The sequence below is a fragment of the Aedes aegypti genome, chromosome 3, assembly GCF_002204515.2.
Source record: "Aedes aegypti strain LVP_AGWG chromosome 3, AaegL5.0 Primary Assembly, whole genome shotgun sequence".
Taxonomy (NCBI): Eukaryota; Metazoa; Arthropoda; class Insecta; order Diptera; family Culicidae; genus Aedes; species Aedes aegypti.
Window position 1 is genome coordinate 124,559,777 of NC_035109.1, and position 24,878 is coordinate 124,584,654.

Genomic DNA, 24,878 nt, shown 5'->3' on the forward strand with positions numbered 1-24,878 from the left:
TTCTTTTCTGAGTTCATTTGTACATTTTGTTTCGTCCGTACACTCTTTCAAAGTAAGTCGAATGAATCTGTAGCAGCTGTCAAATCAACATTTGTTATCGCCTCCACTTTTGTACGTAGAAGGCCTTTTCGCAACATCTTATAAGTAAAATTTTGCACATACAAAGCCTCCAGGTGATTCGTTATACGTACCCAGACAACCAAAATTGTCTGGGTGGCTATCACTAGAATATTCGTAATCCCACCTGACAATATCCAATGGTGAACTTCGCAACCAAATCGACTATGTTCTGGTAAACGGCCTACATTTTCCCGATGTCATTGATGTTGTAACTTTCAGGGGTCCGAATATCATCTCAGACCACTCAGGGGTCCGAATATCATCTCAGGCCCGTTTAGAGTTCTAGAATTTGGCAATCGTTGCGTTTCAATGGACCTATGCACGGGTTCATTATTTGACGTTTTGAGCGGTGCCGTGTATTTATGGGACCCATGGCAACCAGTGAATTCGGCACCGCTCAAAACGTCAAATTAGTGCACTCGTGCATCGGTCCATATCGAACGCCTGTCAGCTTTGTAAATAGGCTTTTGCGAAAAACAAGGACTAGTGCTGTTAATATTCTATTCTTTGCTAGACTTTCGTTTCGGTTGCCATGGTCATTGGTGGGCAGTCATTTCCTTTTTCTGCATTCATCCGCTACCGTTAGGGGTCATGCACAAATTACGTCACGCTCCAAGGGGGGGGGGAGATGGTCGAGCCAAGCGTGACAAGTCTTGCAAAATTTTCGGAGGACCTCATACAAAAAGTGTGACAAAGAGGGGGAGGGGTCGAAAATGTTGAAATTTAGTGTGACATAATTTGTGTACCATCCCTTATCTCTTCTCCACAGCACGAACGGTTAGATAGAATGACACAGAGAAACACAAAAAAACTGTCAATGAATTGTCGTCTGACACGGATGACATTTGCATAAAACATAAGTTTTTCATAGATTTCAGACCAACTTTCAGACCAGTGGTGCGGAAGTGAATAAACGATTGAGAATTTCCTGGGAAACTAACAATAAAAATTATTACAAAAACTTCTTATTTCTTTCGGGACGGACGATTATGAACCTTTATGATCAGGTTGTTATTGATAAACGGTTATGCTCCAGATTGAATTGTACTCTTTATGAAGTGTTAAGATGAAGAATGATCGAAGCCAAACCTCAAATTTTCAAGAGCACAAAATTTGGAGAATCAAACATCCGTTGAAGCTGAAACTTAATCGATTGTTCACTAGCTGGTGGTGACCCAATCGATTAGGTTCTCAGCTCAAACGAATGGTCGGTTCTCCAGATTTGTGCTCTTGTAAATTTGAGATCTGGCTTCGATTCATCTTCACCTTAATATAACTCATATCAGAATGAATTAGTGTATGATTCTTTAAAAATCTACGGTTGCATATGTTCTGGGACAAATCCCCGTGAGCATTCGTGTAAATAATTCTTGAGAAGTTGCTGGAATATCCACATGTAATTATCAGTAGATTCTTGAAGAACCTTTGGAAGAAGTAATGGATTAAACTAAGTCCAGTCGCATCGTATTAAACACAACACAGGTGTGCTAGCGATTTCTGAAAGTACGATCACTCTTGATATAATCTATTATCCTTTTTTGAATTTCTTGTCGATTTTCAGAGCAATTTCTATATATATGATTTTGCTTGTTATGTCGAATCTAATACACATACAGTGAAAGCAGCACCTAATACGAAAAATGACTGAAAAACAGAACCGGAACGTTTCCTAGCAAAGTTATTGTGATAAGAGGCATTCGGTTGACATTTTTCTTTCCGACATTCGTTTGATCGCTCGTGTTGTGAATGTCTAAGGGAAGCGCTGCCGAATATCAGCGAAACATGTTTGTTGAATTAGAACCTGCGCGAGAAATCTGTATTTGTGCTAACACGTCAAACAACAGTTTGCATCCTCAGTCTGTGCAGCTACCAATCATGCCATTAGTCCTCCTTCACATCGACAATCCAGTGTATTTACAACCAATAAATCTAATCCACTTCTACATCTGCTATGATCAAGTCATAGTGGAGAGAGTCGAGCATCCATTTGAACTGACACAGCCTCCAAGCCATGTACATGTAGTGGTCTTAGGATAATATCTACATCTCTGAATCACAACAAACCAATGAGACGAGGAGTTAGTATCGATAATCCCATCAGCAAATCAAGACGTCCCAGCAATCCAAGAGATCATACAGGGATGTTAATTTAAAATTGTATAAATGTACAGTGAACTGATGCAAATTTTGAAGTTCTTGCTCCCCTAAACGGTGTCAATTATGATGAAAAATCATTCTCCCAAAACTTGAAGTGATTTGGAAGAGATTTGGTTGTGCACAGGCCATTTGAAGTTTCTCCGTCAAATAAAGAACAAATAAATTGCTTCATAACATGTTTCAACTGTGTAACACTTGGAGATAATTGATGTAATTATGAAATATACCTATCTAAATTCTCTTGCACATAGGTGGCAGTATGGATAGGGTAGAATAAGTGCAGCTGAAATAACTTGTTGAATTTATATTTGCAAAATTTCCGTGTCATTCAATAATGACTCAAGGGACAGTGATAGTTTGTATGCTTAGCGATCTGAAGATCATTGCATGGTACATGATTTACCTTTAATCTATTATTTCCGAATAAGCGTTCACATTACTGAGTTGAAAACTCTGTTGTGTGAACCAATTTGTTGGCTGGGGTCTGGTATCACATTATTTGTCGTATCATTGTTTCTCTATGTAATTCTGTGTCGTAATATTAAGGTGAAGATGAATCGAATCCCAACCTTCGAAGTTTCAAGAGCACAAATCTGGAGAACCAAACATCCGTTTAAGCTGAAAACTTAATCAATTGAATCACTAGCTGGTGGTCGATTAAGTTTCCAGCCAATCGATTAAGTTTTCCAGCTCAAACGGATGCTAGGTTGTCCCAGATTTGTGCTCTTGAAAATTTGAGGTTTGGCTTTGATTCATATTTACCTTGAATCAAAATAAATCTAAGTTTTTAATTATTCAGGGTCGATTTCTTCACACTCGCTTAGGCCTTAAAAGTAGTTCAACTATATGGGAAAGCGTTGTTTGCGGCTTAAGCCATGGTGAAGAAATCAACTCTCAATGACTTAAATAAAGTGTTGTACGTGCATATAAGCACAACACCGTAATTCATGAAAAAAAGACTTTCAAAGGCATTATCAGTAGTGCCGAAAGAATTTATAAGTTACTCCAAAACCAATTGAAATTATGCATGAAAGAAGATTGCCGTATGTCACTGAGCTATTAAACAATGTTGACTACCGTGGTTGATTACAAAAATGACGAGAAACATCAACCTCAACGATCGGTGAGCACAGTAAGCACGGAGAAGTGTTAGGTACTGCTCAATGAAGATCAAGGAAGGTTGGTTCGACGAAGAGTGCCAGAAAATGACGGACGAGTAGAACGTGATCAAAAATTCAGCGCCGTCTCCCACCATGTGCAACGACCTCGAAGAAAACTTGCTGACAGATAAAACAATGGTTGGCTGAGTCATTGTTGAACGGAGATAATGAGAGTGGATCTGGTAGCAAGATTCAAATCGATGACGATGGACAGGCTGTTGAACCTCAAACGCAAGATGAAGTCAATAAAGCTATTAGTGGGCGGAAGAACAACAAGGCTACTTGGACAGACGAAGTTTCGGCGAACTTCTTCAAACTCGAAGTAAGCAGCTACTCGAACTCCTTCGGCGTATCATTTCGAAAATATGGGTGGAAGAACAAACACCTACTAGTTAGTTGGTTGGTCTATTTTTTCCCTTTGTACAAGAGAGGGGATTGATTGTAGTGCGCCAATCGGAATTCCGTTCAAAAGATTGGGACTGCATGAGGAGTTCCTTTGTCGATGAATACCAAACTTATTTTCGAGAGAGTTGATCAACTACGGATCTAAAGTTTACCCTGCGTCAAAATCCTAGTCAAAATTCCGGAAGTTCTACTTGCAGTCTCCTCATTTGTTTGTAGATTTCAAAACAGTGTATGACTTAGGTGAAGATAAGCGAGTGGTGGCAAACTATGTCTGAATATGGCATTCTGGTGAAATTGATTAAACTAATTCGTGCTAAGCTTGAAAGATTGAAATCATGTGTGTTGGACGAGATTTCGTCCATCGTTTGTAACCTTAGATGGATTGAAACAGGGTGACGCACTTTGTAACTTGCTGTTTAACTTAGTCCTCAAAGGTGTTACCAAGAGAGCCGGTGTGCAGAGAAGTCATATCATTATCTCATGTTCTCATATGCTCCTTGTTTTTTGCGGACGATATCGACATCATCGGGGTTGACTGTCAGGCAGGCGCCTCTTCGTTTCGTGCTTTTCGAAGGAAGACAGCGAGGATCGGACTCACGATCAACCACCACAAAGACGAAGTACATGATAGCTGGTGGCCACGTGGGTCCGGGCGGGTATGTAGTAGCGAAATGGTGCTAGGTGCTGAAAAGTTTAAAGTGGTAGAAGAATTCGTGTATCTTGGAACACTAGTAACGTGTGACAATGATGTAACCTGCAAAATGAAAAAAAAAAACGTATTGCAGCAGCGAGTCGGGATATCTACGGGCTCCCTAACCAGCTGAAGTTCCGTCTTCCGTATACAAGACACTGATCCTTGCGGTTGTCTTATATGGCCATGAATCGTGGATTTTAAAGTAAGTTGACCGGGAGAGCTTTCGGGGTTGTTGAAAGTAAAGTACTGCGATAAATAATCGGCGGTAGATTAGAAAATGGCATCTGGCGGCGTCGCATAAATTACTAGATATGCCTAGTTTATAAAGAGGTGGATAATGTCAAGGCGTATTAAACACAGCAGGCTGCGTTAGCCAGAAGAACGAGAAGCAAAGATAATATTCAACAGAAAACCCGGACGAGGCCACCGAATTCGTAAAGGCCGTGCACATGAAGGCTTTTTGCTGTTGAGGAGAACTTATGAGCACTTAACGTTCAAAGCGGCTGGGGTTGGAAGCGAGCCCAGCGGAGAAGACTTATCTATTCGGCGTAGATTAATTGTGGCCTATCAAGTATCAAGTGAGTAAACATAACTTAAAAACAACTTAATTAGCTTCAAAAGTATGGAGGAAGATTTGAAATCGGTTGAGTAATAACTTCATGAATACTTAAGCAAAGATGTTTTTGTTAGTAATATAAGAAAAAATGGATAAAACTTCTTTTTTTATTAAGACTAGTCTTAATTAAAGAATTTTTTTATGTCCAAATTTTTTTTCATAAATTCCATTTTGAAAAGAATGATGGTAAAAACTAAAAAAAAAGATGGAAAAATAACAAAGTTATGAAGATTTCTTTGAAGATCATATTGTAAAACATGAAAACTCAAAGTGCTTGTACAATCTCTAAATCTTATTATTATTAACGGAATCCAGGTCACATTTTTGTTGAAAAATGGGAAAGTTCATTAAAACTTCAGGCATTGAAATTGTGTCAAGCAGTGATTTGGATATATAATGTTTGTATGTGGCTCGAAGGGGGAGTGTTATAAAATTTTTATATATACTGTAACATGTTCCAGTTGGGTGTTGATTCAACATGAGTAACACGCCAAGCAATTCTCATCGGAGTAATGTTTTAGAAGGCTGTCATCATCTTCTACCAAGGATAGAAGTTTCAACATTCGTTTTAGTGTGCTTTCCTAGAGTTTGTTTATTGTTTATTGGGTTAGAGGATTGACTGGGATTCAAAGATTATGCTTGTCCACGTGCACTACAACTGGGAGGAGCTAGACTACAGCCACTCTCTCGAGAAAACCACCCTCCGGTGATCTCTAACACTATATCTATGGCACATGCAAAGGGTTACTTCGAAACAAGTGGAATGTGTATTGATATTTGAAATGTTTATCAAACTGAACTTTTTCTTTGATGTGAACAAAAAGCTGCTGTTACGTAGAATTTATAACAGTGTTTTGGTTTTTCAACATTTTCTATTGATGTTTTCAACGAAATATATAATGAGCATGCGGAAAGGAAAGCAAATGTGTTGACTATTGTTTTCTAAAGTTACACTCATTTCGAAGTACCTTGAAATTCCAGTTCTCTGTCCACTTTAATATTTTCTTTGGGGGTTTAACTTTCGTCATTTATATTTCTGTAACATATCTGCTTGTAGATGTTTTTGGTTCGGTGTAGCATTTGTTTTGCTTTTCATGTTTTTCATCCTTCTGTTTATCACCTAGGTTAAAGTTTAAAAGTGGTATGCTTATTTCAACTTGCTCTTACACTTTTGTTTCGAAGTCAATAGTGTTTATTCGCTTGCAAAATACATAGTGTTTAGAATTTGTGTTCTCACTTGTTCTTATTTTTTGTATTTTTATATGACTCTTCTCCCTTTTCTGTGTGATTAATTAATGAAGGTTTGATTACTTGTTTCTGTTATTTTCAGTTTTTGCAAATTCTTCCGTGGGATTCAAATAAAAGTTTTTATTACTTATTCTCGTTTGATTTTGCTTGTGTGTAAATTGTAATAACTGGATTGTTTTTCAAGGAAGGTAAATGATGTCAAGGGTCAGAAATCGATTTTCTCTCGTGATAGATTAAGGGTTTTACATTTTGATCCTATTCGATTTGTAGATGATCGCGAAAATATCACAGATATAATGCGTAAATTGATGACAGTCTCAAAGAAATGCGTATGAAGGAAATGTCGTCGAAGGAAGTTTCGTTTTCCAACTAAATCAAGTGTTTGGAAATATGTTTGATTTTCTTTGTGGTGCAGATAAAGTAGTTTTTGTTCAGCTCCGGAGAGATTAACAAGTTTTAAATATTTGCTTTGAGTTGTTGAGCTGACTGGAATCTTTTGAGGGAAATAACGTTCTAGTTTGGGCAAATATTCTTGTAATTGGATCCTGAAATCTTTGGTTTGGATTTGATTAATCAATATATTTTCTATGGATGCTCTACCCGTAGTATGCTATGCTGGCTACTATTACGAATTTTGTTTGTTGAGATTAATTTTAAGCCAGATAGTGACGTTCGTGAGGAAGTATTAAATTTATTATGGTTACCAGCATATTGGAAAAAAAAACTTTTGGGGAATTACTCAAAAGAGTGAATATTATGTCAGACTCAAGTCAAAATAGTTTGTTTTGTCAAGTGAGAAACTTGGAAAATTGTTTTAATGCTGAAATGTTTAAACATACTTGAGAAAACAGACAAAGAAGACTTGCAACGTCAAACTTTCTGGCTTTTAAGAAAATCTCTGTACGGCGTTTAAAGAGATGAGAAGTCGTTCAACTTGTGTCGGACAGTACTTTCCGTTATTCATTATCCGGTATTTCCTAGCTTTTATATAGTTTACCTAAGTTATACATTCAACCGTAGCGGTGACTGCAAGCTGAAACCGAAAGATCAAAGTTATTCTTTTCTCAGAATATGAAAAGGAAGCAACTAAGTCACGAAGTTTGAACTGAAGACCTCGATGGTTCCTTCATTTTCCGTCTGAAATGTCCCGTTCGTCGAGTTACACTCGATGAGTATGCTTTCAATGCGTACTAATTAACATGAAACACCTAAAAATGCAATCGGTTTTGTCCCACCTGATAATGATCTCTCGTCGTATTCTCCATTTGAGTGATACTTAGCTTACGTAACTTACGTTTAGTGTGCATAAACACATGTGTGGTGAATATCGCGATGAACAAATACAACACTACTGGATAACGATTTGCATGGTTTCTAATAATCACTTACTGTAAATTGATACTTTGCAACACTATAAATTTTGGAATCGAGGAACAAGGTGGGAAAGGTGTGTCTAACGATCAATATATGTGTATCCAATGTCCAATGAACGGTTTGATGTAGGTCTTACAATTACGGGGAAAAACTCTCTTCCACTTCCACTGCGTTACTCTAGTTTTGGTTTGTATAACGATAGATCTATGAATCTGATGATTGATTTTATTTGCAAAGAACTGGATATTCTCTAACCGATTCAGCAATGATCAACATTGAGCTGGTCGTTTATATTTTTTTTGGGTTTTTCGGTTGTCAAAATTGGTTAGCTAAATCACGGCCAATAGATCCCATGTGTTTAGTCAATAGTTCTCTAAATATATATTTCTTATTCTTGTTTCTTTTTTAAACGTTTTTCTTTTTGTATGGGTAACAACAGGATTTTTGAAATCTAATCAGATGGTTTGACATGAATTAATGTATTTTTTTCGATTATTGATTACTAATGATAATTCTCTTTTCAATTTTCAGAACGTTCAATATCTAATGGTGGATGAAAACTATTTACAAGAATACAAATCATTGCCAATCACGAAAACAAGTCCTTTATTTGATAACTGGTTGGTTATCAACGATTGTCATTTACTGCTTCGATAATCGAATAGAAATCTAAAGGTTAAATGCATAAATTTCAGTGTTTCGGCAACGTTATATGATAGGAAAAATACATTTGAAAAAATAAGGTCATCCTGAGGATAGCACTATCAAACTAATTTTCACTGTTTCATTGACCGAAATATGAGACCTGCACTAATTATTGATACTTCAAACACTTTTGAAGGTATGATATCGATTGATAATAAAATTATAAGTGATATATCAAGGAAAGGTAAAGACTGAAGTGAATCAGTTACTATTGGACAACTTTTATCAATTCGGCGAAAGTGGTTTCAAGTTGATTCGTCGACTAATATCAGGATAATTTTCGTAAGAGCTGATCAACAATGGATCAGATGTTCATCTCGCAGATAATCCTCAAAAAAATTTCATCCATAACTTGTGGACTCAAAATCTTTACATTTAGGTCATTACATGGTAAAGAAATGTACTGTTTCAGATAACTTTTAAACATAGTTTTCTGGCTGAACTTATAAGGCTGATAATTTCGTATGCACCTTTTGGAATCGATCTTAAACTTCTTTGTATAACACTAAGGAGTGTTTAAGGATATGGACCTGGGGAAGTGGTTAGAATAGACGTCTCTCACGCCGAGCACCTGGAATCGAATCCCATTCCCGAGAGAGTCACTTAAGACTTAAAAGTTAAAGTGACGACATCCTTTGGAAGGAAAGTAAAGACGTCAGTCCCGAGGTAAACTAGCCCGGGACTGAAAATCTCGTTAAAAAAAAAGATAAAAAAGAGGTTGTCAGATTGTCAGATTGACAGATGGGTGTTTGTTTTAAAATTGTAGAATATGTATTGCACTTCAGCACATTTCCAACCAGGTTTAATAATACTTCTAATGAAACATCACCAGAGATCGGTAGCATGCTCAAGAGTAGCGTGCTGTCTTTGCCTCTTTGAAAAGGAGCGAAAAAAAAATACTCATCAGAGAAGCAACGAAATATGAGCGGGGAAGATGCGGAAGATGCCATCACAATTCAGCGATGCCTTTTTTGGTTCGGGTGGTTCACTCAAAAGTTCTGTGAGTGTGAGTAAGGGTGAGCATAGAAACAAGATGCGCTCTCGATTGAATCGTTGGAGGATTTGTGTTGGGATTTTAGAGTTCAAACCTCAAAATTGCTTCATTTTATCATCGCGGAGGAGTTTCTGTCAAGGCTGTTTTCAATATGTCATGTGTTTTCAACCGTCTGTAGAGATGTTGCACCAACCAACTGTCAAAAATTCAGTTGTTTGTGCGCTGCTGTAATCGTGACCACGAACAATATCGAAAATGTTCTGAATTATGACCTAGAACAGCGGTTTTCATATCGTGCTCCGCGGAGCACTTGGTGCTCCACAAAGCCTTAACAGGTGCTCCACGAAAGTTTTAAAAATATATTCTAATGCCATGAAATCTCAACTATAAAAAAAATATTAATAAAAATAATATAAATATCTGTTAGTGCTGAGCCCATATTTGTCGCTCCTTGTATTCCTCTAGTCGTTTCTTAAGAAATTACTCTAGAAGATTCTCTAAGTATCCCTTCAGATATCTTTCAAAAGATTCAATTTTATTATGAAATTTTTTTCCAGTTATTCCTCCAGGGATTCCTCAAAACGTGTTCATAAAGTTTTTATGAACTATCCCAGGGATTTCTCCCAAGAATGTTTTAAGGGATTTCTCCCAAGTTTATTTTAAGAATCGGTCAAGAACAGTTTCAAAAATTCCTGTAGAGATTCTTTCCAGGGTGTCATTTAGAAATTTCTTCAGTTATCCTCACATAATAATTTCCTAGGTTCTCCTCAAACTTCCCGTGGAACTTCATTCAGGATTTCCTCTCAGTAAATTTCATTTGAGATCGCACCACTTTCTCCTAGAATTATTATTTGGGTCCCTTCAGGGTTTCTTCCTGCGATTCGTTCTGGAATTTCTACTCCATTTTTATACTCCTTCATGAAATCCGCAAGGGATTTTCCTAGAAACTCCTCCTGGAATATTTGCAGGGATTGTTTATCGTGTTTTTTGAAGAAATTCCTTCAGGGAATCCTCCAGAAATATCCTGAGGAATACCACAAAAAATATCGTCAAGTAATTTTTCAGACCTTACTATAGCAATTCATCTACATTGCTATTCCTGAAACAATCTTCGATGTAAATTCTGAAAGGCTTTGAAATCCCTTGATACATCTCCTGAGGAATTCCTGACAGTGGTATATCTGGAGGAATCTCTTGGTGAGTTGTTATAGATGTGCCTGAGGAAATACCTCAAAAAATTCATGAACATTTTTTTTTAAATACTACTGAAAAGTATATGGCAGAATACCTGCAAGGTTCTATGAACAAAATAAGGAAAGATTTCCTTGCTGAAACTATGCAGTATTTACTGGAGGATTTGTTGGAGAAATTTGAAGAGGAATCCATGAAAAAATCAGGAGGAATTCGTGGAGAAATATCTGAAGGAGTCTGAATAGAAAAACATGAGCAATAACTAAAAGAATTTCCAAACTAATTTTTGAATAATTTTTTTGGAGAACTTCGAAAGACATTCCTGGAGGAATACCTGAAGAAACTCCTGGTGAATTGATTGCAATCATTCTGAGAGGAGTCTGGGAAGGAATTTCTGAAAGAATATGAAATCCTTTGATAAATTGTCGGAGTAATTTCTGACGGTAATATACCTGGAGAAATCGTTGAAAGAAATCCAAGAGGAAATTCTGAAAGTATCTCCAGAAGAATTCCATGAAGAATATCTGGAATAATTTCGGAGTAATCGCTGGAAAAAAATTCCGTATACCCGGCGAAAATCATGAAGTAATTTTTTTCCTGGTAATCCTTGAGGATTTTGTGGAATAATTCTTTGAAGATTTTTTTAAAAGAAGTCTTTTACCTCATATAGTTATCCCTAGTGAGAAATATGGATGCATCGCTGCAGAAATTCCTGGAGGATTTTCCGGCCAAATTTCGGGTACAATGTTTGAATGATTTTCTAAAGAAGAAATAACTTGAGTATATTGCTGGGGATTTTCCGGAAGATTCCGGATAAATTTCTGATCTGGAGAACCCCTGGGGAAATTTCTTAAAAAACCCCAGTAGGAAGTAAAGGGAGCATTTTCAATTCTATGCCTTGCAGGATATTCTATAGGAACTCCTAACTCTTTACTGGAAGCTTAAATATTATATACTGGTACATATGTTGCCATTGGACAAATACCAATGGACAATGATTAGCTAAAAGTCCTCACTAATAACAGTTTTATTTAGTTTGTGTTGATTTTTCATAAATATTTTCTCGATTCTGAAACGCGGTATCATTGATTCATGATTAGGGAAAGTGTACCAGTTATGGCCATAGTGGTTCTTTATTTGGCCATATGTGCAATTTCTATAATTTATACATTTTTAATCTGTTTGAATGTTTTAACATCAAGACATATCCTTTATCTTACTGCTAAAAGACACAAAAACTTTTAAAATGTGGAGAGGTTCAAATTATCGCGTACGGCGAATTAGGGAACCACTATGTCCATAACTGGTACACCTACCCTACTTATCGATTTTTGTTTCATCCGATTTGGATCAGTATGAACCTGCAATTTTTCCAGTATGCAAGTGAATTTTTTCCACGACTGGTTTCGCATTATGTAACAAGATTTTCATAAATCTTGTTCGATTATTGGAAATAATGCAATGATATTTTTAATCACCATTGCTACATTTGTCGTATCCAGTTTCATTTCAGTCGTAATCAGTTTTGATTCGTCTCAAAACTAACGGCTCACTGTGGTGTAATGAGTGCTCAAAACACACCACTTCAAAGTTATAATACTAATATGTTCAACTAGATTTTTAACAATAGATCTTCGAGCTGTTTAATGGAAAAGTCAAAGAATCTTTCAAAGGGTAAAAAAAAACACTGGAATTAAATGGTATAGTACTAAATTCGGGTTTTCATAGATTATTTAGATCTTCGGACATCCCTCTCCATTCCCACAGCATGATGATAAATGAAGATTTCCCTTAAAACTCATTGGCCCTATCAAAATTCAGTCCAAAAAAATTAACACAATAACTTTTGGCTGGGCAAATGAATGACGGCTCACTGTACAGCGAAAACAATCACAATCAAAGCAATCGTTTTCTACGCCGCACATCATGCACACATTGATGCGCACATGTTTTTTCTCAGTCCGGACCGATGAAAAACTTTGTTAACGTTCTCAATTATATGCGGTCTTTGAGGGTGTTTCTTAAAATTTCGTGAATTATTTAAGTTTTATAGTTTTTGCTTGGTATGAAATCCTTCAGTGAAGATGTATGAAGGTTTTCCATTTTCATTTCGCTCGGTACGTCTTCATCCATACGATTTTGATCAAAAGTGCAGAGTGAAATTAAGTTATTTATCAAAATACAGCACATAGTTTGGTTGCACTTTTGGTGTACAAGTGAACGAACCATATCAGCTTTCGCAAAATTTCACTTGGTAAATGAATCTATATTGTAGGTAACTTCGAAAATCCGTCATATTGGAGGATTTAAAGTTCGGTACGACGAATAATAGCGCTTGAGACGAAGTCGATCGAAACCCCTATTACCTATCATCCTCTTTACTTAAATAAGCTACTTAACTGACAAAAACGTGGTTCTAATTTTAAATTTCGTTTCGAAAATGATTATAATAATAATAATGCACTGCAGTCTGATTTCATGGGAAATTGACCAAAAATTACTACACTGTATGTCTGCATTTACTTATTATGATATCAATCTGTTGCTTGAAGAGGTGCTGCATAAATCATAATTGTTTTAAGGTAACTTGTGAGTTCGAAAAATTGATAACATACATGATTTAATTGAATTCATTCCTAATGAGATCATTTCAATGAGTACCACCTTGGGGTGAACGAACTGTTTGCTTTTTTTCATAATGTATTAATTATATGACCTATCTTCGTATATCCGTGAGATGTACACATTCATGAAAGATGGTGAGTATATGCACACGCAAGAATTATATGAATCTTTCTTAATTTAACTACAGTATGAGGATTTACTTTTGCCTATACTCTTATGCATCTCCTCCTAGACTCAGACACTCACACATCTCAGTAAGGAACCATATGTTTTTACGAACAGACATTAAATAGACACTCAACAGCACTAAAGTATGTCAGAGGAACACAAGTGGTAAAGGTTGTACACACATACTATGATAAGGTTTTCCTGTTTTTAAAACCGGATTTAGAATTTGTGACATTGTTTTGAGTTTACCGTTTACTGGTTACAATCCACATTTTGATTCATATCGATGGAAAGGAAAAAAACTGCATTCGTCACACACACACTCTCGCAGCACTTCTGTTTTGCAATTGAACATCGGAAAATTTTCAACTTAAACACACAATTAACATTAGGCTTCTTAACATGTTTTTCTATTCTTGATTTTGGTTTCATTTGTTTGTTTTTTTTCTTCAGTACAAGTACTACCAGAGAAGAATTGATATTTAATGATATTACTCTGCTTATGATTCCTCCATTTATCGTTCTCTACTTCTACTGTTCTCTATCTGGAATGATACTACGTGGCATCAGAGTTTCCTCTTCCAATCATTGCAATGCTTTAAGAGTTTTGCTTTATGATTCCCCTCGGAAGAAATAAATATTAAAAATGACATGGAAACATACATTTCTACTCAAGAGTAAATAAAGTCTTTTGGTTGCTTGATTATTAAAACAAGTTAAATTTTTCTTGCTTCTTCGCTTTTGTGTTTGCTGACAACTGCTTTGGAATAGTTTTAAAATTATTGATTCCATAAGAAGATACTGATATTTTGTAGTCTAGCAACTACTGATCTAAAAAGATATAACTAAAATGCATTCATTTGCTTACCTCACCTTTTACCCAATGCTCGTGCTTCCTAGATCCTTGATTGCTTGCAGAATTCGCTTGACGTGACCTACCTTCGTAACGCCTAGATCCTTCAAATCTCGCCGAGCTAACGTGAGCAGCTCCTTGCCTCGTATGTCATTCTTGATAAAGCTATCCACGTACTCCGTCATCTGCATGGCCTCCAACCATGTAACCACTTCGCCCACTCCCCAGTTGTTGACCAGATCGGCATTTGTCTTTCCCAGGCCACTGCCCATTCCAGAACCACCCTGTCCGTGTTGACCTCGGAATCGCAACCAGAATGGCTTCTGCTTCTTGCGGTGATGATCGACATCCTCGTTCGGCGCCAAAACGTTGAGATATACCTTCGTCTCGCCGTCACTGGTTTGCTGTAGACTACACTTGCCCAGTTCCATCTCCATGTTGGCGAGCGATACGCTAAGTTTTGTTTCCAGATCTTCACGCAGAATCAGGCTGTGACTACGCTCCCGCAGTAAATCACAAGTGTCTTCGTAGAGTTGCCGAGCTGCACGTACCTGTTTGGGAATAATCGTATTAGAAGAATCGAAATTCAACCCGAGTAAATGTTTCTTACCAGTTCAGTTAGCTGTCTTCTAAGATTTGGACCATCGATGATCTTACCGCCAGGGTGTATAGACTCTAAAGCGTCCGCAGTTTTCGTAGCCACCATGTACAAATCTGGCTGCAGCGATGGATGCGAGATGATCAAGAACTTGACCCACTTCACCAGTGTACTGACACACTCAATGAAATTGAGCAACAGATAAGTTTCACGTTCGGTGAACATGTCTTCCGATGTGGCAACGAGATGCTCCGAGGACGTCGTTGACGGCTGCTCCCGGGCTATCGATATACTGTGCTGCCTTTGCTTCTCTTGCCAACTCTTCAGCGATACCTCCAAACTACGGTTGCGACACAACATCTGAACTCGATTTTTGTGAATGATCCGAATCATTCCTGGAGGCTGCAGCCACGCTTCTCCGTCGACCTGTATTGGAACACATTCCTCACCTGAAACAAGAAATACATTAAGTCATTGACAGTCATCACAGATGCCTTAAGCAACAAACCTAAGATATTAATCTGCACACTTTGGCACTGGGCAATCCGGTGGTGTTGCAGATTGATCAATCGCGAAGCCGCCATCTGAACCGAACCGAACACGGCAACCACCTCCAAGATACGATCGTCGAAACTTTGCACCAAAAAGCAGTCGTCCTCCTTCTTCGATCCCCAAAAGTTCGTACCTCCCATGAAGCTCGGAATGTTCAGAATCACAATGCCCTGCAGCGATGGAAGCGGAATTCGCTGGCCGTCACACTCAAGCTGAACCTTTTGCTCCAGGTTTTTGTACGTTTTCTGCAGCCACTCCTTCGATCCGAGCACTCCGTACCACATGTAGTTCTTCGCTCGAGATCGACACTTCTCCGGATGTTCTTCCCGCTTGTTATGGAAGTCCAACGAAATCTTCGCATCGATTCCGATCCCAAAGTAATTGTTCATGACAGCCTTCTCCGAGTAGCCTTCCATCAGGGTTTCATCCGGATCCATCAGAGGACTTACAGCGGCACACAACGTATCCGCGTTCGCCAGTAAGCACTTCGATATGAATCCTGTACCGCTGGTGACATTGGGCCATGACGGTAATCTTACCAGTGGATTGATAATTGGCAACTTCTTCACTCGTTCCTCCTTTTCGTCTTTCTTCTTCTTCTCGTCGTCTTTGTTCTCCGAGTCGCGATCGAAGTTGAACAACCCCAGATTAGAGCTAAATATATTGCTTTTCGAACTACCAAGCGCTTCCGGTTTAAAAAGCAAACTTCCGCTGCTAATTCTCCGCGTTGCTGCCGGTGAGCAGTTCAGGAAGCGAATGTGCTCCGAGTCTAGACCTAGTAAATTCGGATTGTTGCCCGAGTGTCGTCGGTTAATGTCTATTTCACGCGGTGCCAGTGTATTGGGTGTGTGGCTCGAGTGCCGCCTTATTTCCGGCACCCGAAGCGATCGCAGTTCATCACTCATCGCCGGCGATGGTGGTTCGACGACTACGTTGATTGTCGGAATTGTCGGGTTTAGTGATTGCTCGTTGTTTGTATCGTCTTGGATGTCCTCATCATCCGATTGGCCTCCAGCAGCTCCTTCAGTTTCTTGATCATCATCCGAATTGTCGTCTTTTTCGTCATAATCCGTTAGGCTATCTTCGTCCACATTGGTACACGCTGAACTCAGTATTCTGTACTGCACCGTATCGGTATCGGATCCGGACACATCCGATGGAGAGCCATGAGGTTGCAGAAAGTTACTCGCTAAGATCTTCGTGTTTTCATATTCATTTTCCTTAGCTTTGTATGCCTGACTCATTAAACTCCTTGACGGTAGCCCTCTGCCAGCCGGCCGTTTAAAACTCTTCCTAGCGATATCGTTTCCCTCGACGAACTTGGCCAGACTACAGTAGCGAGGTTCTCGTACTTTTTGGTCATCGCAACGGTTATCGATATCGAACACTCGGTTCTCAAAGCCGCACTGCTCCGGTTCGATGCTCCCTTTTCGTTGTTGCTGCTGCTGCTGTTGTTTGTTCTTGAAGCTACGGCGCTTTGTGTGATCCAACGTGCAGAGAGTCGTTGTGTCCTCGGTGATTGTGTTGTCCATCAGGGCTCCCAACAGTTCCTGGCCCAACACCGAGCTTATGTCGTCCATGAGACTTTCGCCGTGTAGCGCTTCGGTGGTGTCGCTCGTTTCCGGCGAATCTATGTGACTGAAGCGATCGGTGTCTAGATCCTAAGGGTGAGAGAGATGACAGTGTATTACAGAGACTTGAATTGACAAAGAAAGTAGATACAGACTCGCACAGACTTAATTGAAATATCCCCGGGTTAATCAGTACATTAAGCATGAAGAGAACAATTCAAGCCAAGAGTTGACTTTGCAAAAATATACCTGAATCAAATCACCAATCGCTATTTGGGAGTTGCAATCCGACGGCCTATCCAAGATCTCCGACGTAACGCTGCATTCTTCGTTGCTGATTGCAGAAAGCACATCGCTGGCCTCTCCCGGCGCTTCGTCCGATGAGGACCGTTCCTGTGAATTTTACAAGGATTTAGATTCAATGAGCTGAAACAGTCGAATATGACCAACATACCGGTAGGTCCGTATCGATGATGGTAATGTTGTCGCCAAAGTACATATTTTCCGGTGGTTTCTCCAAGGTCGGTAGACAGATGCTCGGCACCTGTAGCATGTTGGAACTCTTCTGTTCCGCCATCCTACCATTGCCAAAGCCGGCTTGTTGGTCTTGTTGCTGCTGCTGTTGAAGTAGTAACTGTTGCTGTTGATTACGGTACAAATTCCGCTCGTATACTTCGATCGGTTGGAAGTGCACATACTCTGCAGACTCGCCTTTTGGCTGCAGCTGATGCTGCTCGATGATTTTCTTGAACGGTTTAAACCCTAGGCGTTCGAATGCGCTATTCGCATCTAGTTCGAACTTTACAGTCTTGGTGTCGGATTCGAACGAAAAGTCGTACGGCGCCGTCGTTGATTGCGAGTCCGAGGTGGTCGTTGTGGTCGATTTCTGATTTAGCGTGTCATCCCTATCGTCCCTACAGTGATTGTCTACGTTTTCTTCGATGTTGGCGAGGCCAGTTGGTACCAAGTTCAGGGCGTCATTCCTCTCCGTGTGGATGCTGGTCTCTTCCAGCTCTTCGATGCTGGAGATTTTGTAGTTTTCCGGTATGCCGGAGCTCCGACGACTTCCTCCATCGGCGAATTGCTTCGGCACCGGAAGGTTGACATTGCTCAGGAAGTGCTCGTCCATGGAGTCGCGCCGCAGGTCCGGCAGTGGTGATATGCATGTGAGTCGCGAGGTCGATACCGACGGGGACATCGATGACAGGGCTGCCGATACCGGAATGGGAGAGCTTCCCGGAGATGTATCTGTCGGAGGGAAGTGTGAGTAAGTTTGACGGACGACAGAACAAACAGTCTCTACATACCTTTAATGTTCATGGGAATCGATAGTCGCTTCGGAGGCACGTACAGCAAGCTAGATTCGCTACACTTCAGCACGTCGTGTATGGCTCGCTTGAGACTGTTGGCCCGGCACATGACGGCCTCCTTCTCCGAACGGCTGTCTAGTCTACTTGTGCGTTCTCTGGAATTCAGTTTGTCTTTTTCCTGTTTCTCTATCGTTCTATGTGATGGGAAATCGCTGAAAAAAGCCAATGAAAAATTTATTTTTAATGATCTAAGTTCAATTGTTCGCAACACTTACGTATCTATTGGTCTTTCAGAGGCACTTTTTTGAGCAATTTCTTTAAGTGTTCGCATTAATTCGTCGTCACCATGAAGACCAGCTTCTTCTTCCTTCAGAGTATCTAATAACATACCTAATTTTTGTCTACGGGAAAGAAAAAACTTGTTATTCCAGTTTTCAGCAGATATTCTCCAAACCTTACCTTAAAATATCACATTTGATGCTTAATTGCTCTTCGTCGGAGCTGTTTTCTATTACCCTAGTGATAAAGTCGTTGACCGTTTTGACCAGATCCCGCGTCGATTGAAGCATGGTTTGCGTGTCGTCGTTGGTGACAATTGACTGTAGATGGCTGAGGACTTCATCATCGTACTGGAACAGCACCGGGTCCGGGTGGTGCGAGATTGACATTTTGGGCGTCCGTGTAGGAACTGGCGGCGCAATGCCAATGTCCCGCTCGAACACCATCACGCTCCACCTAAAAAAGAAATAAAAAGTTTGGTTTGTTTGTTGGTTTGAATTTATTCAAAGATACATTTTACGCCTTTGTTTTGGTATTTTACTTGTCATTTTTTCTATCTTTCATCTTTTATCTTCTATCTTCTGTGTTTTATGTTCCATATCCTTTATCCTGTGTTCATGTTTTATATTCGATTTTTTGTTCTAGCTTCTAGCTTTTATATTCTAGCTTCTATCATCTTTTTTTGTTTATAGTGGAGTACAAAAAAGCTTTAAAAGCCTGGCCTGTTGTGTGATGGCACGGTTTGGGACTCACGTTTGGCGTGCTAAACCTCTAAAAGACTTTCCCTACTGCTCCTGTGCCTCGATCTCGTCCGGAACTACATCACGCAACATCATCGGGGGAGGGCTGTGCTCATGCATTTCGTCAGTCTCAGCCTCTAGCTGTTTTGCTAGTTCGCTGTTGGAACTTAATGTCGCCAAAAAAACTGCTCACTACTACATTTCTACGGTGTCTCTGCGACTACTTCTTTTGCCCAATTTGTGGTTCAAGATATCGCCGGGGCTTTGGACAACTTCTGTGACGAAACATACTTCCCTTGGACTGGCATCACGTCAGAGCCGTGTTGATCTTCTACTAGATGCTCATGTGCATTTCGTTAATATACTACGATTCGATGCTGATGTTAGAGCTCTCCTGGTTGACCAGTTGGATGCTGAGGCCGGTCCAGTGATTCCGGTTGGAGGATGACTTCCGGTTCACTGGTGCTCCAACGACTCAAGCTGATGATACGCTACGTACTACTCAGAGTAGTCTCCGGTGGTCTACGGTGAATCGATCGAAGAAGTGGAATTGACTGCAGCCCACTCGATCGCAATTGTGGAGGAGTGGATGAGCTCCAGGAAACTGGAATTGGCTCACCACAAAACTGAGGCGGTTGTTGTCAACAACCGAAAGTCGGTGCAGCAAGCGGTGATCGGTGTAGGCGACTGCACGATCACTTCGAAGCGCTCCGTCAAACACTTGGGGGTGATGATCGACGATAAGCTTACCTTCGGTAGCCACGTCGATTATGCCTGCAAGAGAGCCTCCACAGCTATTGTGGCACTGTCCCGGATTTATTTTATTTATTTATTTATTGATGTCCAATAGCTCTGCAGTGTACGCCAGCAAGCGAAAGCTTCTGGCCAGTGTCGCCTCGTCCATACTGAGGTATGGTGGCCCGGCTTGGGGCACGGCCTTAAGTACCAAGAGCTACCGTAGCAAGCTAGAGAGTACTTATAGGCTAATGTGCCTGAGGGTTGCGAGCGTGTACCGTACCGTGTCACACGATGCACTCTGCGTCATCACCGGTATGGTGCCTATTGGTATCCTTATCATGGAAGACATAGAGTGCTTCGAAATGCGCGGCACAAGAGGCATACGCAGGACTGCCAGACTGGCCTCCATGGTCAAATGGCAGCGTGCGTGGGACAGTTCCACCAAGGGAGTGTGGACTCACAGGTTGATTCCGAGGTTAGATATCTGGGTCAATAGGCGCCATGGGGAACTAACATTCCACCTGACACAGGTCCTTTCGGGCCATGGTTGCTTTAGACAGTATCTACACCGTTTCGGTCATGCGGGTTCTCCCGAATGTCCAGTTTGTGCAGGTTTAGAGGAAACGGCGGAACACGTTTTGTTCGTGTGCCCGCGTTTCCGCACAATGCGTGGCCGCATGTTAGCCACATGCGGTCGGGACACGACTCCGGACAATTTGGTCCAGAGGATGTGTGAAGACGAGTTTGGCTGGAATGCCGTTTCATCGGCTATCACCCACATCGTCTCGGAACTGCAAAGGAGGTGGCGAGTGGACTCGAGGAGTGGCTAGTGCAGACGCTAAACAACAGGTGGTCCAAGGGTTCGCAGTCGGCTACGTAGGTCATACCGGTGCCCTACGGTCGAAATCGACCCTTACAGCGATTAAGTGGCCGCGGGGAGAACATCCTGGTAGCGCTGCTGTCGTAGCGCCGGCCTACTGGGTTGGTACGAGCCTCTGGTTGTTCGGGGCAGGTGGAGGCCCCTTCGTCAGCAATCCCAGCTGGTGCTAGCTGATAGGGCCTGAGCCTTCAGTAGGTCAAATTGCGAAGCCCGCAGTATCAGTTCTTGATACCTGCGGTGCAGCTGGGCGCGGGCGTAGTGGTCGACCCTGCCCGCTTTCAGCGGACAACGGGAGGTAAGGACCACCTGGGAAGCTGGCAAAGCGCCAGCATGCTACCTTGGTGGACCCCCCTAAGCGTGTCATCGATGTTCGTTGCTGCATGGCTACGCAGCTAACCTGGAGGATGCGATGTGCAATAGCCCCTCTCCGAAGCAATGCCTTCTTGGTGGTCCCGGAGAGACGAAGGGTTTGGCGGCAATGGAAATGGTTTAGTGGGTCGGGGGTGTAGTCCTGTTCACTGCTTGCATGTAGTAAATGGTCCCTAACCCCACACGGCGTCTGTCGAGCAAATTATCCCCCCATTGCTTAGAAGAAAAAAAAAAAAGTCTCCGGTGGTGGATCTACCCTAGTTCGATGGAGATTTCCCCAGCAATGGAAGATCCAGATGATCTGCAATTCCGGTGGTGGGAAGCTTCCGGTTCACAGGCGCCCCGACGATCATTAGCCGGTGCAACATCGTGATCTACTCAACTAGTTCCCAACGGTGGACTTAGCCTACTCCAAAGCTGGCCGAGCAGATGCCGAAATCGGTCCTGCGATTTTGCTAGAGGAAAACTTCCGGTCCACAGGCGCCCCGACGACCATTTGCCTAGTCGATCCAGTGCCCGACGGAGGATCTACACTACTCCGACCGCGGTCCGGAACTCTCTGGTCTTCACGCCATCTCTCTTGCAGGACGCTTGCGGTTCCTTACATCATCTCACTTCGTTTATCCCTGAATCGAGGGCAGTCAAATATAACATGCTCCGGGGTCTCCTCGATATTTCGACAAGCCGGCAATGTGGAGACTCTGCATGTCTGAATCTGTACAGATATTTCCAGAACCATCCATGGTCCGACAAAAACTGGATCAGGAAGAAGATAACTTCTCCATTTTTCTGGTCGTCCACACCGACACTTTGTGAATGAGCCTGTGGGTCTACCTTCCTTTCTCAAAATTATTCTACTCCTGCTGCCACTGGGCCATTGTATCCATTCTGATGGTATTCTTCACATTGTTAGCTGCTTTCGCTGCCTTTTCGCAGACATAGTCTACGTGGCCGACGTCGTCGACCATTACTCCAAGGTGCTTTAGAGAGCGTTTCGATGGGATTGCGTGTCCTTCGACGTTGATCTCAATCTGATGAACCGCGTTGCAGTTGCTGACCAGCACCACCTCCGTTTCGTGATGAGCCAACTGCAGCTTGACTCCAGTCATCCACGATTCAATGATGTCTAGCGATGTAACCATCAGCATCTCCACTTCCTCCGCAGTCTCGCCAGTTATCGTAAGAACGACGTCATCTGCAAACACTACGATCTCGACTCAATTCGGTAGTGACAAGGTTGACACTCCATCGTACATCATGTTCCACATTGTTAGACCAAGTATGGATCCCTGTGGATCTCCCGCCGTGACTTCAAGTGCAATCCGTCACTGGTTTGTGTCGTAAACCTGGTTTTGAAAGTAGCTTTGTAGAACTTTACCCAGATATTCGGGGACCCGCATTCTGTCCAGGGCTGCGACGATAACCTCCCAAATTGGACTGTTGAACGCGTTCTTGTTATCTTTCGTTTCCACTGTTCAGTATCGATTTCATCTCCTTTTCTGCTTGGACGCTTTATCTGCACACTTCACTCGGCGAAATTGCGTCACGCGCTCTCGCCAACGCTTCTGTACGCTCTCCGGCATCCATGTTTGGAGCGTCGCTTCCCGCTCGGAGTGCTTCGACGGAAAGATTCTTGTCGAAATCCTTTGTCTTCCACTTCCGTTCTCCATTACTCCTCTGTAATACTGCACAACTTCTCTGACCAACGCAGTAGTGGATCGCTTGATGGTCGCTTGTTGCCACTGACTGTGTTCGCTAACTCTCCTAAGAACTGGAGACCGTCGTCGTACAGCCTTACATCGAGCTTCGCTTAAGTTTCCAGCAAACTGTGCTCTCTTGTGTTGGTAAGTCCACTACCCCACTTCACGGTCCAAGCATTGAACTCTCCTCCGATGATTACTGGCGTTCGAACGATCAGCTTGTCGGTTAGCATATCCGACATCAGGGTGTACTGCTCCAATGTCCACCTAGGGGAGCGTAACAGCTACAAACTAAGATTCCATTAATTTTGATGATCACGAAACCCTCGTATGAGCGTTAAATACTTCTTCAATGGGTAATCGGCCCATTACTTGGACTGCCGTCATCTCTGCACCGTCTGCTACCCAATTGCCGTTATCGGAAGAAACCAGAAACGGTTCTGCAATGATCGCAACGTCGCACTTTGTTTCCGTTGTTGACTGCCACAACAGTTGTTGTGCGGTGTCGCAATGGTTGAGGTTCACTTGCGTTATCTTTATCATCATTACTGCCTTGCCTTCGCCTTTTGATATTTGGGGCATTTGAAGCCACCCGTCGTATGGGTGTTACCATCCTCCTCCTTACACAGCATGCATCGTGGTGTCTTCAGACAGTCCCTGCTAAGGTGACCTTTTTCATCACATTTCATTCAGTGTTCGGATCTGTCCGGATCTTTGCAGTTTACTGCCCGGTGGCCGAAAGCTTTGTATCTGAAGCATCGCTCTACCAAATTTGTTTCCCTAGGGATTAGTTTCAGTGAGCAGATCGACTATTCCACCTTGACCTTACCAGCCACGAAGAGTGTTTTGGCTGCCGCGACTAGTAATCGGAACGTCGCTATTTGCATACTACCGTACGCTTTTCTCAGTCGGATGGACTACGATGCTTCTTCCAGGTAGCATTGAGACAACAGTGCACTCCTCACGTCATCTTCTGTTGTGATCTCGTTCTCTACATTCCATCACTGCCTCCTGAGATAACGCTCTCACACCTGCTTCGTTGCCCAGCGACTTCGCGAAGAGCTCCCGGAAGGCCGAACTCTTGGTCAAAGGATCTTTCTTGAGTTCAAAGAACATATCTTCTTTCTGGGTGCGCCTGGTCCTCACCACGTTTTCATCCAGTTTCTTCAGCTCTGAATCATCCCTCAGTCTCTTGAGGATTGTATAGGTTGTCTTGTCACTTGCCTCAATGACAAGAGCATCTCCCTTGAACCTCTCACGAGGTGACCGTCGCTTTTCTTTCTTGGCTTCGGTTCCTTTCTATTTCTATTCCTCTAATTTTATCTGGATCTTCCAGATTTTTGTAAAATGGGGCCTCAAAAATCTGGAATATTCCAGACAAATCTGGAAGGTTGGCAACGCTGGCTAGGCGTCTCCTGTGAAACGACTATGGCATTGCACACTAAATCCGTAATTCCTTCTGTCCGCGTTCTGCGGCTGTAACGGCGGACTCAATGCTCGTGACCAGCTGCTTGATTCTGAGGTAGACATTTTTGGGTCTTGACGAACTCATAGAATACGTTGACCTTCCACCTTACTTCAGACAACTCCTACTTCTCATGTTGCCGGTTGTCTTGAACAGTGCTACTTCCCGACTTTGGTGTGAACGCTTGACTCAGGATGTCTGCATCCCTCTGGTTTTCTGGTGGCTCACTCGGTGTGCTCAATCTGCTAGTGCAGGCTGCTACCGTCTGTGGTATCTCTGCATCTTTCCGCTCCTGGCGAATATTACCACGTCTTCGTGAGTTTTTACTAGCGTCCATCCTGATGTGCCGGTTGGCTCTCCAGAGGG

At 41.8% G+C, this 24,878-nt stretch overlaps 1 protein-coding gene across 4 annotated transcripts in view; it reads right to left on the reverse strand.

Moving 5' to 3' along the window:
• Positions 1 to 12,045: 12,045 nt before the first annotated feature.
• Positions 12,046 to 24,878, reverse strand: part of LOC5575779 (diacylglycerol kinase eta) — a 296,019-nt gene continuing 283,186 nt past the window's right edge. For all 4 annotated transcript variants that reach the window (XM_021855669.1, XM_021855670.1, XM_021855672.1 and 1 more), the window contains 8 exons: positions 18,801 to 19,076; positions 18,617 to 18,742; positions 18,339 to 18,553; positions 17,486 to 18,279; positions 17,281 to 17,424; positions 15,417 to 17,121; positions 14,921 to 15,357; positions 12,046 to 14,861 (listed from right to left, as the gene is read on the reverse strand). In XM_021855669.1, the coding sequence (XP_021711361.1) occupies positions 14,334 to 14,861; positions 14,921 to 15,357; positions 15,417 to 17,121; positions 17,281 to 17,424; positions 17,486 to 18,279; positions 18,339 to 18,553; positions 18,617 to 18,742; positions 18,801 to 19,076 (4,225 nt within the window). In that variant the 3' untranslated portion in view covers positions 12,046 to 14,333. The remainder of the gene's footprint in view (positions 14,862 to 14,920; positions 15,358 to 15,416; positions 17,122 to 17,280; positions 17,425 to 17,485; positions 18,280 to 18,338; positions 18,554 to 18,616; positions 18,743 to 18,800; positions 19,077 to 24,878) is intronic.